The 16,763-nt window shown below is 37.7% G+C and overlaps 1 protein-coding gene across 2 annotated transcripts in view; it reads right to left on the bottom strand.

Annotated features, from left to right (window-relative positions):
• Positions 1 to 1,035: 1,035 nt before the first annotated feature.
• The window catches only part of HYCC2 (hyccin PI4KA lipid kinase complex subunit 2), a 57,891-nt gene continuing 42,163 nt past the window's right edge, over positions 1,036 to 16,763 (bottom strand). The window contains exons 11-13 of one of the 2 annotated variants that reach the window (XM_063116174.1): positions 15,963 to 16,122; positions 14,576 to 14,743; positions 1,036 to 9,543 (exon numbers count right to left, since the gene is read on the bottom strand). In XM_063116174.1, the coding sequence (XP_062972244.1) occupies positions 8,945 to 9,543; positions 14,576 to 14,743; positions 15,963 to 16,122 (927 nt within the window). In that variant the 3' untranslated portion in view covers positions 1,036 to 8,944. The remainder of the gene's footprint in view (positions 9,544 to 14,575; positions 14,744 to 15,962; positions 16,123 to 16,763) is intronic. The other variant, XM_063116175.1, reaches the window with a different exon arrangement.

The raw sequence follows: 16,763 nt of genomic DNA, 5'->3' as shown, positions 1-16,763 counted from the left end.
GCACTGCAGTTGTCTCTGTGGTGGCTGCGAGGGGTTGGAACCAGATATTGGAGTCTTTCTCCCAAAGTCATAGCAGTGTTTATGGCTTCAGAAAGGGGACTTAAAAAAATCCGGTGGTCCCTGGGACGCTCTCCAAAGACCACAGGATTCCCCTCTCTATAAATAAAATACCTTGTCCTGAGGCATGCTGCAGAGGACAAAATCATACATCCAATTGAGTGGAATATGCTCATTCTGGAAATATATTTTACATCTCACTTGCTCCTCTTGATGTTGCTCTAATAAAATCTGGCCCTCTATGTGCCCATGGTTGCAGGCTCCTTGTTTGTTTTCTTGCCTGTTTCCATGACGATTGAACTGTAACAGGCTTTGGTCAGGAGCTTCTAATCTGGAATGGAGGCTGGACACCAACAGCCCTGCTACTTTTGATAGTGACAGAGTATTTAAATTGCTGAGATTTATAAACATAAAAAAGAACAATTTAATTTGAAGTACACTCCTTAGAATTCACACATAATGAAATAAAGCCAGTTGTGAAATGCAACTTCTAACACACATAACCTCCGCATCAACTCAACATTGCAAGTTTGTATGCCACAGTCCTCCTCTCTCACATGCTAACTTTACATGGACTAGGCATTTGAGGTAGGCATTCCAACATGCAGTCTCCCACTTGTGAGTAGATCAGTCCAGAGACTATAATCCTGCATTTTTAAAATACAAACAAACACAAGACCCACTGATTTAGTGTGCCAAGTGCAACCAGAAATCATGCAAAGATTGTTGTAAGCTGCCTTGCGAGGTCTTCTGCCCTGAAAGGCCATCAAGAAATGTTTGAAATAAATAATTCTGTCACTGTATTCTGCCAGTTTCTGAATTGCTGCATGAAACACCTATACAAAGAAGTTAATCTTCATTTCAAGGATGTAAAGGTATATATGGCAGTAAATACGACAGCATGACACTTTTCCAGAAACAGCACAATATTTATTTAAACATCTTTATATATATTTATATATATTTATATATTCTGCATTGCAGATTTGTTTCAATTTTATACACCTGTATTTACAGCGATTTAAAATATTCTCTATCTCTGGCAGATATTTACAAGGTCAACGGTTAACTACATTTCACATTTCAACAACAGTCAACAGCATTAACCAGATTCAGTAAGACAGTTAAAATAATGGCTTACATGCACCAATATAATGATCTTCAAACATGTCATCTGAGGTCTGTTAATACGAGTTTTTCACAGGTCCCAGGTTAGGATCCTAACACCACGAAGACTGCAGTTATTACATACCCATTTTGATTATCATTTCACCAGCACCAGATTCTGAATGGTTGGGTGTCATTCCAACATGCATGTCATGCTGGTGGAATGTTAACGTAATTCAAGTCTTTCTGCCAAAAAGATTTTGTTCTACAGTAAGTGGGGTATTTTCTGCCTATGCTCTTTTTGTGAACGAGGTAAAATAGGTTACATAATGCCAAAATAGTAAAAATCCTTCAAAAATCTTAGTTCAGAAGTAAACCTTTGTATGAGGGACAATATGGGTTGGGTTGGGCAGGCTTTCAGCACTAGAAGATTATATAGTTGCTTGACAAACTGACTGCAACTCCTGCAGGATACAATAAGAATCAAAAGTTTAATTGTAAAGCAGGGTAACTTCTTACAAACGTTAAAAATTTACCAGGATGTCTCCACCCACAATCTATAATAAATAATAGTTTGTAAAAGAAGTATTCAGACCCAAGTGTATACTTCTAAAATGATGAACTGACTGACAACTTAATAACCCTGTCTTTGAGATTATATAGAAGTAGTGTCTTCCCAGTAAAGAGACTCTTTAAATTTTTACAAACCACATTCTAAACAAGGGTAACAAGAATATAATTACTAATGCCCTTTCCCAGAATTTATACACTAATGTTGAGAATATTGTAAAAAGTAGCTTGAAAAGAAAACAGTTTTACACACACACACACAAATATTTTTAACTAACATGCTTATCCAGAATTATCCATAAGTCAAAAATTATAAATTAGAAGCCTCATAAATAAACTTTAAATTCAAAGAGAAAGAAAAGTTGGATAAACTTAAGGAAAATCAGGAGGCTTCTTTCATCTTTGCTGATTTCAAATCCTTTTATATGCAAGAGAAAGACCTGGGTTCTGGTTAAACCAGAAGGGTCATTAACTGCAGGAGTTCATATTGTTACTGTCAGAAAATGAGGAATCTTGGTCCCATCTGAATTAAAGCACCAAAAAGTATGCTCTAATGGAAAGCTTCTCTGGCCTGGCACCCTTGAGGAGTACATTGGACTACAACTCCCAGCTGGTAATTGTAGCCCAACATATCTGCAGAACACCAGGTTGGGGAAGCCAGCTCTAATGTATAAGCATTTAATTCTTCAACATCTTGCATAAGAGACAGTCATTTTAAATTCAGCTTTTAAAAATAAATAATGGAAGTCAAAATATACAAGAGTTCTATCACACTCAATAAAATCTGTCTAGCTTGCAAATCAAGGTTTCAAAAAACCAGCTTATTAAAACAACAGATTTTATTATGAGAAACAAAAAATGATCAAGTATTACTACACAATGTCGAACAGTGCTTCTGGAAAAGAACAAAAGACCAGTTTTGCTTTAAAAGGTTAGTGATATCTATTGAAGACTGGATCCACTTTTAACATACACATTCAGAGATTTAAAGGAAATGATCCAACAGCATCTGTGCACTAGCACTATTGGCATTGCACTAGTGTAAACCAATGATTGCACAACAGCAATTAACACGTACTAACATACCCATGGTGCTAGCAAGAACTATTGATACTTGTGTAAGCATTGTTTTACACTAGTACAATGCTGCTAAATTTGTCCCAAAGAAAAGTCCTTGCACTCATCCTCAGTGTGAAAAGTTCTACTTTTAAAAATGACTACAGAACAGATTGTGATTTATGCAATTCCCATCCCCAATGCTGATAATCCCAAAGAAATTTAGGAAAGCATTTATTTAAAATGGCTATATCTTCATATTCCGCTCTTGCATTTTGTTGTGACATTGGAATTAGCTTTATTTAAAGATGATGAATATGGCGAAATGAACATAAATTAACCTGATGTTCAAAATCCCATGCATTTGCTCTCTAAGGTTCTTCAAGCTTGAGGAATACATTCTATTCTACCAAGCCTAGGTGATTACCTTCACATATTTTAGGGCAGAACATTGATTATTCAAATTACTTACTGCACACAAAGTTAGACTACTATATGGAATCATAAATAATGCCCATAGTTCAAAACCTGTTAAAAAACAGTACCGTGAGCTGAGGGTTAGAGCTGTTTTTGCCAAAACAGCAGCCCCTGAATGCCACACGGCAAACAGCTGTAAGAACTAAAGTAAGCTTCAAAATCAGTTTGCTGTATAGCACCAAGGCCAATGGGGTGCCAGGGTTTGTTTTGTTTTTTTAAGGAGCAAGAAATGAAAATTGGGGGATATTAACAAGTTCTTGAGTGAACCTAAATAATATTTAGATCCAAACAGGCAACGTCCTGGAGCCCAGCCAAAGACAGGGCACCTTAAAAAAAATATCACAAGAATATGAATAATCACAGTGCAATGTAAAGAAATTTGGGCATGTTTAAGAAACACTGAAATCAATTGGATATGAGTGCTCAATTCCCACTAATTCAACATGTTAAAGTACTTGTCTCATGGTTTTCCATGGGACATACATACACTGCACTTTCTCTAGGTTGTACTCAACACATTTCTGTATTTTATTTTAAACTGTTGGAATGGTACCAACCAATCAGGAATATACCAGAAGGTTTTGAATACATACACTATTCCATTAATGCCCCAAGACTGAATTTATGTAATTTATTTAATACTAGTCACTAGTCTTTGACAACAACTAAATTTTACCAGTTGCATGTAAAGGTTTGCCAGGTTTACATTTTGAATAGTAAAGCTTGTAGATACGGTGTTTTGCATCTTCCTAACCAAACCTATGTGATTTTGTGAAACAAAACTTCTGAAATTTAAATTATATCCAAATAGTATTTTGTAAGGACTCTTTTTCTTACTCCTTTCCTTAGTATGTTTTAATAATTTTATTTAAGAGTTCTTACCGGTCTAATCACCTTAACTTTTTAGAAATATGGCTTATTATTCATCTTAAGTGCTTAATAAATGCCAATAGCATTTTCTGTTCTAAAATTACTCCTTCAGCACTTACTATTTGTAAACTAACATACAGCTTACAAACAACAGAGGCAATTGTCAACACGTGCCAAATGTACCTGTTCACTTAAACACACTTCCTATACGGAAATAAAAATCAGCTTCCTCAAGTTTACTGTTCACAAAATAGTTCAAATAAAATAGAATGAAAACATTACCCTTACGTCAATGGCAAAATATTACCTATTTTAAATTTAGAAAGAGGAACATGAGACTAAAAACACCCAATGTATGTATCAGACACTGCTATATATTTGCAAATCCTACAATTATATCTTAAGTGATACATACTCACTGCAATAAAAATGTATCATTCCAGTATGGAATGATGGATATTTCCACGCAGAAAAAGCTTTTTAAGAACTTGAATAGCTGCTACACCCTGCGGTGTACAATGAGATACGTTTTCATAGTCAACACAATGCTTAATTTTATTTTGTATCAATCTAGCTATTACCTTTCACACTGTTCACTGCATCAAGAAAAATTGCCCCCTAACCAAAATAACTACAAATAATCAAAAGGCTTGATTCAAAGTCTGTTGATTAACTTGCAATTGTATGTTAACTTTTCCTCCTCATGTGTAAATCCTGGGGCAAAATTAATGTCAGCATATTATTTAAATTGTGGGAATTTTTAAACATATTATTCCTCCACAGAGAAATACAACTGCAAAGTGTTGCATCAGACTTATCTAACTTTTCCCGCTCATAGATCTTTCCTGTAAAAGATGGTATGAATATTGTATTTTCAACTAAGATTTTCCCACACTGATATCCTTCCAGAGGTATTCAGTTTATACACGCAAGATGTTAAATGTTCTGTTCTCTTCCTGTGTGCATCTGGAACAAAATACTATAAGAAGCTATCATCAGTATATATAATTGAAATTATGACATAACAGTGATTATGGGGTTCTTAAATGAAAACATCTGCTTTTGTCAGTTACCAGAGAACTACTTTACCTAAAACGCAGTGTGTAAACAGCTTGTAAGTTAAATGATAACTGAGGGTTCATCTGAAATCTCTGGCATTTCTATGTCAAATTCAATGCTGTTTCGTTTCGTTTCCATTTCACTTTTTTAAAAAAACAAAACATGGTATCTCAGTGGGGGGATAGCATTTCTTCAATCTCTGAACTGGTTAAAGGACTGGAAGTGCCCCTCAGGCTCAATGCTCTTTGCTCCTTCCCCCCCTTCCCTTTTAAGTTTAAGTACTGTTAGCATTGTTTTTGTAAAAATTGAATAATGGGAGCAGAGTTTGCTTTAAACCAGCACCTGAATGCTAGTATTATTTAGAGAAAGAGTGAGCATTTCTGGATTAAGTTGCATGCATGCACACTTTGAAAAGAATGCAACTCAACAGAGAAACAACTGAAAAGAGAGGAGGGATTGGAGTGGCACAGAGGGCAAGAAGTGTGCAAACTCAAGGAGGCAGAAGGAGTGGATCGTACCTGGGGACACTCCCAACCTCAACCATGAATCAGAAATTGAAGGAACTGTTACATTTGCACTGAGCCAGTATTTACATCCACAAAGCATCAGTTCTGTGTTTTCATTGTAACTTTGGGACACCTTAGCATAGAGCAGCAGATACATCAACCGACGCTGAAACAGCACCAACATGACCTGTTAAAATGACTGCTTAATATCAGCAGTTCAGAGACATACTTTTCAGGAAAGACATTCAGCAGCAATTATCCGTCACAGAACATAAATACCCTTAAGACAGGGTAAGCATACCAACTGAGTCTCCAGAATGGGGAAATTGCATATTAAAGAAGGAATGGAATCTGAATGCTGTGTCAAAAGTGTACAAGAAAGATAATGCACAAGGGAAAACAGCAAGCAAATATTTGTAATAGATTTGATTTCAAAATACGCCAAAAGGCACTAAAAAAAGAGAGAAAAGGACAGGACATTTTACTGCACAGCAGGAAAGAACCAAATAGTTAACCAATTTGGGTTTTAGCACCCATAAATAAGTCAACTCACACCCCAGCACACACACACACACAAAATAATTGTAATTTTAAATGTGCTGAAGAGACACAACATATTTTGGTTCATTTTTTAAAAATAAGTTATAAACTCCTTAAGATGATTTACACATTCAAATTTGATAGCAGGGCTACCATCTATCAGTATGTATAATATGTATTTCTTACGTATGTATGTATAATCTGCATATTATATGCTGGCTTATTCTTTTAAAACTAGTTTGAATATCTGGCTTCCATTTCTTTCAGAAGAACAAACGCAAAAAAGCAATTTGGTCCAAATCATAGTATCCTCCACCCCCTTTTAACTTAGATTTCCTTTTGGCGTCATCTGTTTCGAATACATGGGCCAGGATCAAAAAAGCTACTTTAGGTGTGCTCAGTCACAACTATCTCACACTCCCCTCCCTCATGCCATATCACAATCTGCTTTTTAAAGTCCTCTCAAGTTTAAACATGGTTTGATATGTGGCATGGTGAGCAACTGTTTAACAGACTTCTTGGGCCCACATAACTAGTCAAGCAGCTCTTTGGATCATGGCCATAATTTCTATTATTAAAAAAGGGGAAGTGTTTCTGCAGAACTATAATTGCTGGATTAAGAGTGGATCATGCCAGTATTCTAAAAAACAGACAGGAGTGATCAGGGCCTCCGTCACCATACTATGGAACATAAACACTTTCTGAAGTATACCTTTCTTATGATGTCTTTAATGATTGCCTTCATAGCCACAACAGGCCTATTCTACATCAAACATACTGTTTAATATTACTCTGGATATTAATTGCATTTAATCACAGATGAATTTTCCTGAGTTTCAATTATATGGTATTTAATGACTTAACATTTAGCAATTTTGCTTCAGAGCAACTGTAACTCTTATGGGCTAAAAAAATATAATTAGCTTCTCTAAATTTTGCTTGAAAAAGTCAGATTTCCAATTAATGGAGTCCGGGCAGAAAAAGAACTAGAAGAAAAAGAATTGGAAGTGTCAATTACATTATAAGAATTGATTTAATTATTCTTTAGTAGAGTAATGGCACTTGGTAATTCTGAATATCATAGACTTTAAATCATCTAAAAATAAACTATTACATGGTTCTACTCCTCTGATTTCCTTTCCAATGTAATGAACCGAATATGCCGGTGGGGGGAATATAACATCCATCTGTTCCTTATATTAATAACCTGCACATTTCCAGGTCAAAATACAGCAAAACATAAAAGGGTAAAACACCCTCTTTTGCTTCTTATGTATGCACAAGACTGTCCAAAACATGATGAATATGTTCCTTTAGAATAAGAAATGCAATTTAAAGCAGTGATCTACAGCATAGTTGCCAAATATTGCCCACACACCAGTCACATGCATTCAAGATTAGGTCGAATGGTCTGAGTTCCCAGATTATGAGAGTTGGGAGAAAGAACGTCTCAGCCCCACCCCAACCCCACACATTACATTAGCTAGATGAAATAATCACAACTGCAACGGATTAATTAAAATATAGGCAGTGAATTGTTATCTTTCTGAGAGAGAGGACTGCCAAAAACCCTACTGTGGACAACGATGTTAAGGGAATTCTGATGCCTCAAGTGTTTCCAGCAACCATTACATCTGCCCCTGGCATATCCAGCTGGAGAACATTTTGTCTTTACTGAAGATTTCTGAGTCTTTTCTGTGAATAAATTTAATCACGCCACAGCCAGCAGCCTGAAAAATCCTCCTCACTTAATCTGCAGTTGCTCGTGTTCATTTCAAATATCATCAACTTACAAAAATAAAGTTCTTTTAAGAGGAGCAGTACTAAGTAGTAATTCTTGGAAAGCCCGTGTGCCCATTTTCTATGACTCAATTATTTTATACATAATTCACCTTTCCAAAGTCCTAACATATAGACAAAGCAACCCTGTGTCCTGCGGAGGGGAAGACATGTAACATTAAACATGGCTACAACGCCATTAAAAGTGCATTGTAACCTACACTGTCTACTTACAGCCCACTCTTTTGGAGGAGGCAACAACTTGATAACACCTGCGTCTCAGTTGCTGAACATTACATTTTTAGGGGGTAAGGAGTGAAGGATGGTAAAGGAGGAGGACAATCTCATTTTCATGACAAAGTGCATTTAGACAGCCACCAGGAGCAATGACAGCATCCCCGTCCCTCAGAATTGATTGCACTAACTCAGAGGTCCAAAGTCCTACTAGAATCTCTGAGGCACTCCTGGTTCCAAGAGACAAAAGGTCACAATCCAGTAGTCTTTGCAGAACTGTAGATTGAGAAAGCTAACCCGTTTCTATTTCTCAAAAAATCAAAAGCTTCATTTTCATAGGGATCACATTCACCATTTCCTCCGTTCTTCTCAAGACTCACAGTGTTGAAATGGGACTGATCAGCCTACAATGGATTGCACATCACCCAAGGAGAAAGGAAGGCATGGAAAAGGCATAAAATACATTTTATACTGCTTCACAACCACATTAATCGGGGGGGAGGGGAGAGGAGAGAGAGAGAAGGGGAGCTAGAACATGAGGTTTTATTGCTGTTTCAGTACAAAATATAGTATGATATCTAAAATGAATCGAACAAGATCACAAAAGCCAGGATTTTCACACTATAGATTGCAGGTGTTGGTCAAAGAAGAACAGGATAAAAGGGGAAAGTAGAGGAAGGGCCACAAAGTTAAACCTGGGATATCAGTTGCATATTGAAACTCGGGGATCGAGACTGCTTGGTCAGAGGAGCTCCTGGTGAGAGGACTTCTTTACCATTTCCAGTTTGACCTAAGCGGTCCTCTTGTAGGCTAATAGTTGAAAACCGATTGGTGTTGCCAGCTGCTAAGTTAGTAACACCATCACCACCAATACCAACCCCGGAACCCGCTTGACTGCCATTCACATAGTCAAAGGATTTACTGGAAGAAGCACTAGCAGTCCGGATCAGGCTGACGCTATTGGCTTTTGGCACCACCTGCCCAGCAGGCAGGCTCAGGTGTTTCTTCGTAGGAGTCATTTCAATTGTGTCTGTACTGAGGTCTACTGATTGATGCAAGTACTGCTTACGGGCAGATTCTCGGGGGCTCTCGATGGATTTGGTAGCTGAGCCAATCTCTTTGTCCTTGGCCAAACGCCCACTTGCTCCTTTCCTTAAGCTGCCCCGTTGGGATGCAGACGAAGGCTTGGTCCCAACTGGCTGGCTGCTCAGGGATGCCCCAGATGAAAATCCTTCATCAGCATCATTAAGGTTCACAGATTCTTGTCTTCCATTGATACCCTCTGCATCTAAAAACCCAAAAGAAATCAGATTGAACAATTAAATTGACGTGGTGCAGATTTAAGACGTTTATTTGATTGGAATTCAAACAATTTTTGAACAAATTTTGTTTTACTCACTGTACTGTTAACCCCATTTTTATTTTATTGGAGCTGCTTTATATTGCAATCTTAAGTACCACCATTTTAATGGGACTTACCCCCTAATAAATGTGTTTAGGAATGCAGCTACAAGAATAACATCTCTGGCAAAGCCCAGAACTGTACATGTTTAACAGAATCAACTGCTTCATATAAAAAAATAGAAGCTAGCTTCACCTACTAGCCAGGTTATATTAAACTTATTTCCTGGAAGTTCAAAAAAGACAGATAGATTATAGTAATAAATCTGTGTAAGGCTAAAACCTTAAACACACTTATTTGAAAGTATAACTGAACTCAGAGAGATTCACTTCATGTTTAGGATTACTCTGGATGGCAGTGATCCTAAGCACACTTTCCAAGAAGTAAGATGCATTGGAAATACTCCTCCCCTCACTCTCAATACTTAAGACCAAACTAGACATGCTTGAATGTGTGAATGCATTCTATGGAGACTGAGGCAAGTGAAAAGAGGGGGTTTAAGTCTTGCTTTCTCTCCACCCGCAATGGTTCCAATGAACATCGCCCATCCTCAAGCCACTATTAGCCCTGGGAGGGAAGCGTCAATTGGTGCCAATAGTCCCAGTCATGTCACCTCCACACCTGTTGGCAGTAATTTTGAAGAAAAAGAAGAAGGAGGAAGAGGAGGAGGAGGAGGGGGGGGACATTAAATAAATGCAATCACATATTTAATACCATGTCAAGTTCAACCTTTAGGCACTATTCCTAATATAGCATTATAACCTAAATAATCAAAATTCTTCATGTAGTATTTCTAAGATTGTTTCTTATCTTAATGACTCTGAAGTGCTCTTTCAACACACACACACACACACACGTCTGAAACTGCAGTCTGCGAAAGATGAAAATATATAACCAGCTTAGAGACAGAGAGCAATATTACGAGATCCCAAACACATCGTGGTAGTCTCTGCTTGTCTCTCAAAACTAGTTAGAGGCATTCATCCTTCCTGTGTCATAATTCTAGGTACAAGAGTGACTTAGAGCAATCTCTCATTCCATGGTCCCTTCCATGCTGCAAAATGCCATTGGAAGTGTTTCCATGTGGCTAAGGCTGATCACAAGGCCCATAACTTTTCAAAGCTGCTCCATTCACTACATGATTTGCCCCAGTTGTGTATATAATCTCCATACCAAAATTGCAGCTCTTCGAAATTGCAGCACTGGCAGGAAGATTCCATAGATTTGTGACAATCCACATGGTGAGCAGGTTTTTCAACTATTATTGCCATAACGGCCTGGTTCAGACGACACTCTGGGCTTTGTGATTAGCTTAACCATGTTCCGCTGTGGTTAACACTAACCACATGCAGAATGCTTGCAGACAACACTTTTAACCCTTTTGTGGTTAAGTTTTCCTTAGTGAGCCTAACCACAATGTGGTTAACGGGGCAGACGGTTAGGGAAAACGTGTGTCAGACGACACCGTAAACCATGGTTAAGCATTCCGTTAACCATTTTGTGGTTAAGCAGCATGGTTCAGCATGTTGTCTGAACGGGGTCATTGTGGATTAGCACCATGTGGAAACATCCCAACACCATCTTCAAATAGGGCTATAAACAAGAGAATTAGCCCATTGTAGGAGAATCCCTGTGTCATTATATTGTAATATTATAAAGAAGCAGCCTTTCGTAGCTGATGCTGCATCTGTAACACGTAACCAGCTAGTTGACCCACTGGTGTCTGCTAAACCACTACTTGAAAGTCACTGTCATAACCCAATTCATTTTCATGATAATGTAATACTCTTATGTTTTGTCAAATAATTCCTGATTTAATTGATCTTGTCTTTCCTCTCTTCTCATCCACCTCAAAACTTTCCTCAGAAAGATTACCATATGGGCATGTTTAACCACCTAGAATTAAATTCAACAGTTGGGGAACACGCAACATTTTACACACTGAAGGGATATTTCATATTCTTTTTCAACGATATTAATTTGTTCACTTTTATCTTTTAAAATTGTAACACATTGCCCTGAAAAACAAAACAAAACCACTTTAGAAAAAGTGTGTGTCTCACATTTTCATACTTTCCCCAAATATATCAGAGAAGACATTTTTAAAAAAAACAAGCCACTCTGTACATGGTATTCTTCACACACAAAAAGAAAAAGAAAAAGTCATTCAATACATACCTAGAACAGAGTACCTTGAAAGCAAGAGCACCTTTTCATCAGATGCAGCATTTACATTCTTTTATTAGACCACCATGCAAAGCTAGATGATAGTGCGTTTGGTTGAGCAGCAGCAGCCACGGCTGACCCCAACACCACCTCTCTCAACCCTTTTTTATTCTAATGGATAGCACACCGTGGGCACGGAGAGGCCTCCGAACTGCACGGCCAAAGTTCTCCGTGTTTACAACTCAAGTCTCATGAGAGTTTTGCAAAGTACTTGAAAAGAAATGACAAGAACCTGCGAGATGGCAGACCTGAAACCGTATTTGGGAAAGGAATGCTATGAAAGTATCCATTCCATATGGAGAAAAGAGTCAGAGAGGCTTGGCGTGATCGTTGAGGATGCTACCACCATGCAGAGGCCCAGGCAGCTCAGCAGTGCTCAAGAGTGAAAGACAGACAAGACAACATGCAGGGTAGTACCCTTCCAAGCCAGATCCCAGACAGTCCAGTGAGGTTTGAGCAATTTGCTTAACTGGGTTGTTACTTAAAAGATACAGAGAATTCAATCTACCCTCTGACTTCATTCTAGGCCTCAGTCAAAACCAGGCACTCAGGGAAAATGGAAAGCTTTCTTTTCACACAAAACATGTAACAATTTTTACATGTTGTTTAACCAAAGCCCTGGTAGGCAACAAAACTTGTATCATAAGGACAGAACTGAAAAGCAAAAGTACACGTTGGTTATTTTTCTCTAGTTATTTTATGGTATGTGAACTTTTAACTTTTGGGGTTTAGTCCAATGGTCACAAACCACTAGCCATATTCAAAGCTGCTGCCACTATCCAGTGTGTGAGGAACAGCAGCACAATCCCTTTAATGCACATACCATTCCTGTCCCAATAGACATTACAAATCCACTTCTTGCTAACTTGCAGATCTATGGAAATTGACAAAGTATTTCACAAAAAAGTTAGGGCTTACACCTGTCAGTCTTCAGGATTAAAAACATTAAATACTGAAATTTTAGAAATCAAGTGTAGCCAACATCATTTTGATGTTATGCGATGTCTATCAATACTATTTAATAATTTAGTTTTCTGCAAGATCAACACCACCAAATATATTAACCAAAACAAGGTAACATTACAAATTCAGGAATTGTTTTTTGTGACTAAGTCCAAAGCAACACCAATCTCGTTCTAACCTAGAACATCATTGGCGGGGGGGGGGGGGGGACAGCTTTGCTCAGATTGAATACAGAGTTAAGCTTCAGTTTTCTCTTTTTTTGAACTATGCTCCGGTATTCTTCACTTTATCTGCCCAGTATCCATAGTGTGGTAATGCACACTCCAAAGAAAAATTCACATGGCACAACATTGAAAGTTATTGCATTTTTAAAAAATATAACTGAAGTGTTAAAGTAAGGAAGTGCTATAGCACCTAAAGCAACCATTTTTCAAAAGAAGATTCTCAGCGTGTAAGGATTTCTCAGCATCCTTCTGGTCATGCACATGCAATGTACAGTATAGTTAGTATAACAAAATAAGACCAGTTCGGACAAATGGAGAAACGTTGTGGTTGGGGCTCATTTACTGAGCATGCTCCAATTCAACGCTGCACCAGGAGGTAATTCTAAAACTGCTTAACAGCTTTCATAATTTTCCATTGATGCCTGAGATCTTGACTTTCCTGTCACTATGAAATCTTGAAGTACACATGATTGCTTCATGTGTAACAAGAAAATTAACTCTAGAATGATTTTGGATATTAACCTTCCTTGGGGCAATTGTGAAGCATGTGCAGTTATAATCTGCAAGTATTGTGTCAGACAAGATATGAGTTGAATTATCAGCAATGCCAAAAGACTGCACCAAAGAGAGGAAAGGGAAATTACAGAAACAGTTTAGGAAGATGTGAGGAATAGCAAAAATATATTCTCATAACTGCAGGGCAAATTAACATCCCCTTACTAGCAATAAGAGGACTGTAGACTGACTACATGCACAGCACAACAAAGAACCTCTTAGGAAAGAGGACAAGTTAACGGATCCTCTAAATAAAATGGAAGTAACAGCCTGAAGAATACCACCATATCAGGCTGTAAGATAACCTCACCCCTCAAAAAACAAAAACTGGGCTGCATCTTCCAGAACAATCTGGTTTGTGCCACTATCTCATAACTAGAAACATGGGGACTTCATTCCACTTTAGGAAATAGTTGGTCAACTCACACTAATCTCATGAAACAGTTCAGTGAACTGGAAGTTTGGCAAATAAAGTAGTATGTGAGAAATGTTTGACCAAAAAAATTTCTCTATTTTCTCTTATCAATTCAGATTACAGTAAAAAAAAAAAAAAACCTTTTACTGATTCCAAATTTCCAAAATGATCTCAACATGTTTACATTGTGCATTCTCTTATTCTATTTTTCTTTTTTAGAAAAAAAGTTATCATGCTCAGTAACAGGGTGTTTCCAAGCAATCCCAAAGTTATTGGGTACGGCTCTTTGCCTTATTTCAGCCATGCCAAGCTGGGTGTCACACAGGGGTTCAGGTCCCAAAATATTAGAAAAGATAATTCCAGACCTGGTACTAGGCATAAAGGGGATGTGTGCATTAGAAAGAGGAGGAGACAGTTCACCTTGGGATAGTGGAAACACACTCTAGAAAGAAAAGGAATTCTGCATGGGGATAAGGAGTCAGGATCCTCCTCAGCCACTGCCTTACTGACTTCTGCCTCCTCATCTCTGTCCTACCCTCTGTTGTGGCTGTTGCCAAGTTGGGCTCCGGTGAGCCATGCTCAGGGGTCCTGAGTACCAGCACGTCCCCCTCTTGCTTGTGTTTGATCCCTAGGTCTGTGAAGCCGTGTAGGATCGGAGATCCGGGAATACTCAAGTCAGCATCATTTGAGAAGTCAAAGCCATCTGGGATTCAACATATAATATTTTTAGTGCTTTTCTACTCTTTCCTTAAGCATTTCGACCCAGAGAGGGAAACGAATACACAAGAACACTATCTGCATTTTTCTAAGCAGATAGCTAAGTAGACACCATATAAATAGGTAGATGTGCTCTGTTGTATAAAAGAGAGCAGAATACAACACATCAACAGTAAGGACACACATGAACAAGGATTTGCAAAATTGTAATACTTTTTATTAGTGTCACGGAGAAGAGTTTCATTTCAAAATTTCAGATGTTATGCTTTCCCCCTCTAATTCAACTATGATACGCATGCAGCAATAAAAATCTTATAAGTAATGTAACTGGTAAAACATTTATCCTCCCCACCAGGGACAAGTAGTTATCTCACAGAGATTAACAAGCTGCCAATTTCATGTTTCTTTTACTTATTTTGCTGATAAAAGTGAAATTGAAATAATTTTGAACCAAAGTCTTACTTAACAAGTTGCTCATCATGGAGAATACACATTGTATAATAACTTTGCCTAAAGAAATGTTTAGAGGCTTAGGCAGAAGTCAAGTGTCAAGTCAAGTTAACAATTTGTCAATGAAAACCAGAGTATATGGTTTTCCAGGTCCAGATTCCCCCTTGTATCGGTTCTATTGTTCTTTTGAAATTTATATATATATTCCAAATTCCAAAACTGCAAAATCAAGTTCCCCAAAAATAATCTCCTATCTATCTATCTATCTATCTATCTATCTATCTATCTTCTTTTGGAATGTGAAATACTTAGAAAAAGGAAAAACAAGTTCAAAGCTTAATTCTGAGAAATACTATTTGACTACAGTTTCCAACAAACTGCAAACATTTTCAAACCCCAAAGGTGAGTAGTTTCAGACAGCTTAAGAGTAGAGAGGCAACATAATCCAACCTATAGACTATGGAAGAAGTTGTCAGCAATTCTTAAATTCCAGCCCTGCAACAAACTTTCTGTACCACAAGATACCACTTAAGTCACTTAAACCTTTCTAGATTTCCCACTGAAATAAGAGGAGTACTTACCACCTCACAGGATGTGGTCATGATTACACATTCGTGCATACAATGTACAGAAAATGATCAGCACTATGTATATTACGGAAACTGACAATAACATTCAGCCTCAGAACCAGTTTGTAGCAATGGAGGTGAACAATGCTATGCTACATAAAACTAATTCACATTGGGAAGGCTTACCTTCTCTTCTCCAGCGATGTCGGCGGATTGAAGCTGTTGTAATGGCAGTCCGAGAAATTCTCGGCACTGTCGGAGTAACCTCTACTTTCAACACCTTCTGTCCTCCTTGTGATGCATCAGGAGCATCAAAGGGCAGCGAATTCTTCATAGCATTTGCAACCTATGACAACAGTAAAATGCTGTACAAATTGGTTCTCAAAAAGATTTTTTAAAAAATGGAAAAGGAAACAGCGCATAAGATACTTACATAAATACAACTGCAATCCAAGGATTTACTCTAAATAACTGAATATGATATATGTATATGACATAATCTTCATATTTTAACAATCTAAGATTCTGATGATGTATATTCTATCTCCTCTGGTCAGCTAATAAGGGTTGTGTGCCATTTGTCAGATATTGGTTTTGCATTCAGATCTGAGATCCTCACCTGGCCTTTGTGTTGCTGCTAAATTTTAGAACCTAGTGAAGGAAGTGTAGGATGTACATGCAAACTACTGTCTACTTATGGAATAACGTTTACTAGTCTGATGAGTTACAAGGGTTGTGCTGTGAGCCACACTGACCATCACTTAGTGGGAGTTGGTCACCATTCTCTGGCAAAGGAAATAGGATGGACAAACTGCAGTTATGAATCCATCACAACACATCACACCTTGCCAATACTACTCTGTAGAGACACCTAATCCAGGATATGTATTTTTTTGTCCTTCATGGGAATAATATCCATACAGGGCAAAATATAGATATGAAGTTTTTTGTGGCACATTTTTTAAAATTTTACTGCGCATACACATT

Source organism: Elgaria multicarinata, chromosome 2, assembly GCF_023053635.1.
Source record: "Elgaria multicarinata webbii isolate HBS135686 ecotype San Diego chromosome 2, rElgMul1.1.pri, whole genome shotgun sequence".
Classification (NCBI taxonomy): domain Eukaryota; kingdom Metazoa; phylum Chordata; class Lepidosauria; order Squamata; family Anguidae; genus Elgaria; species Elgaria multicarinata.
Note: the sequence above shows the minus strand (reverse complement) of the source record. Positions and strands in the feature narration are given on the sequence as shown.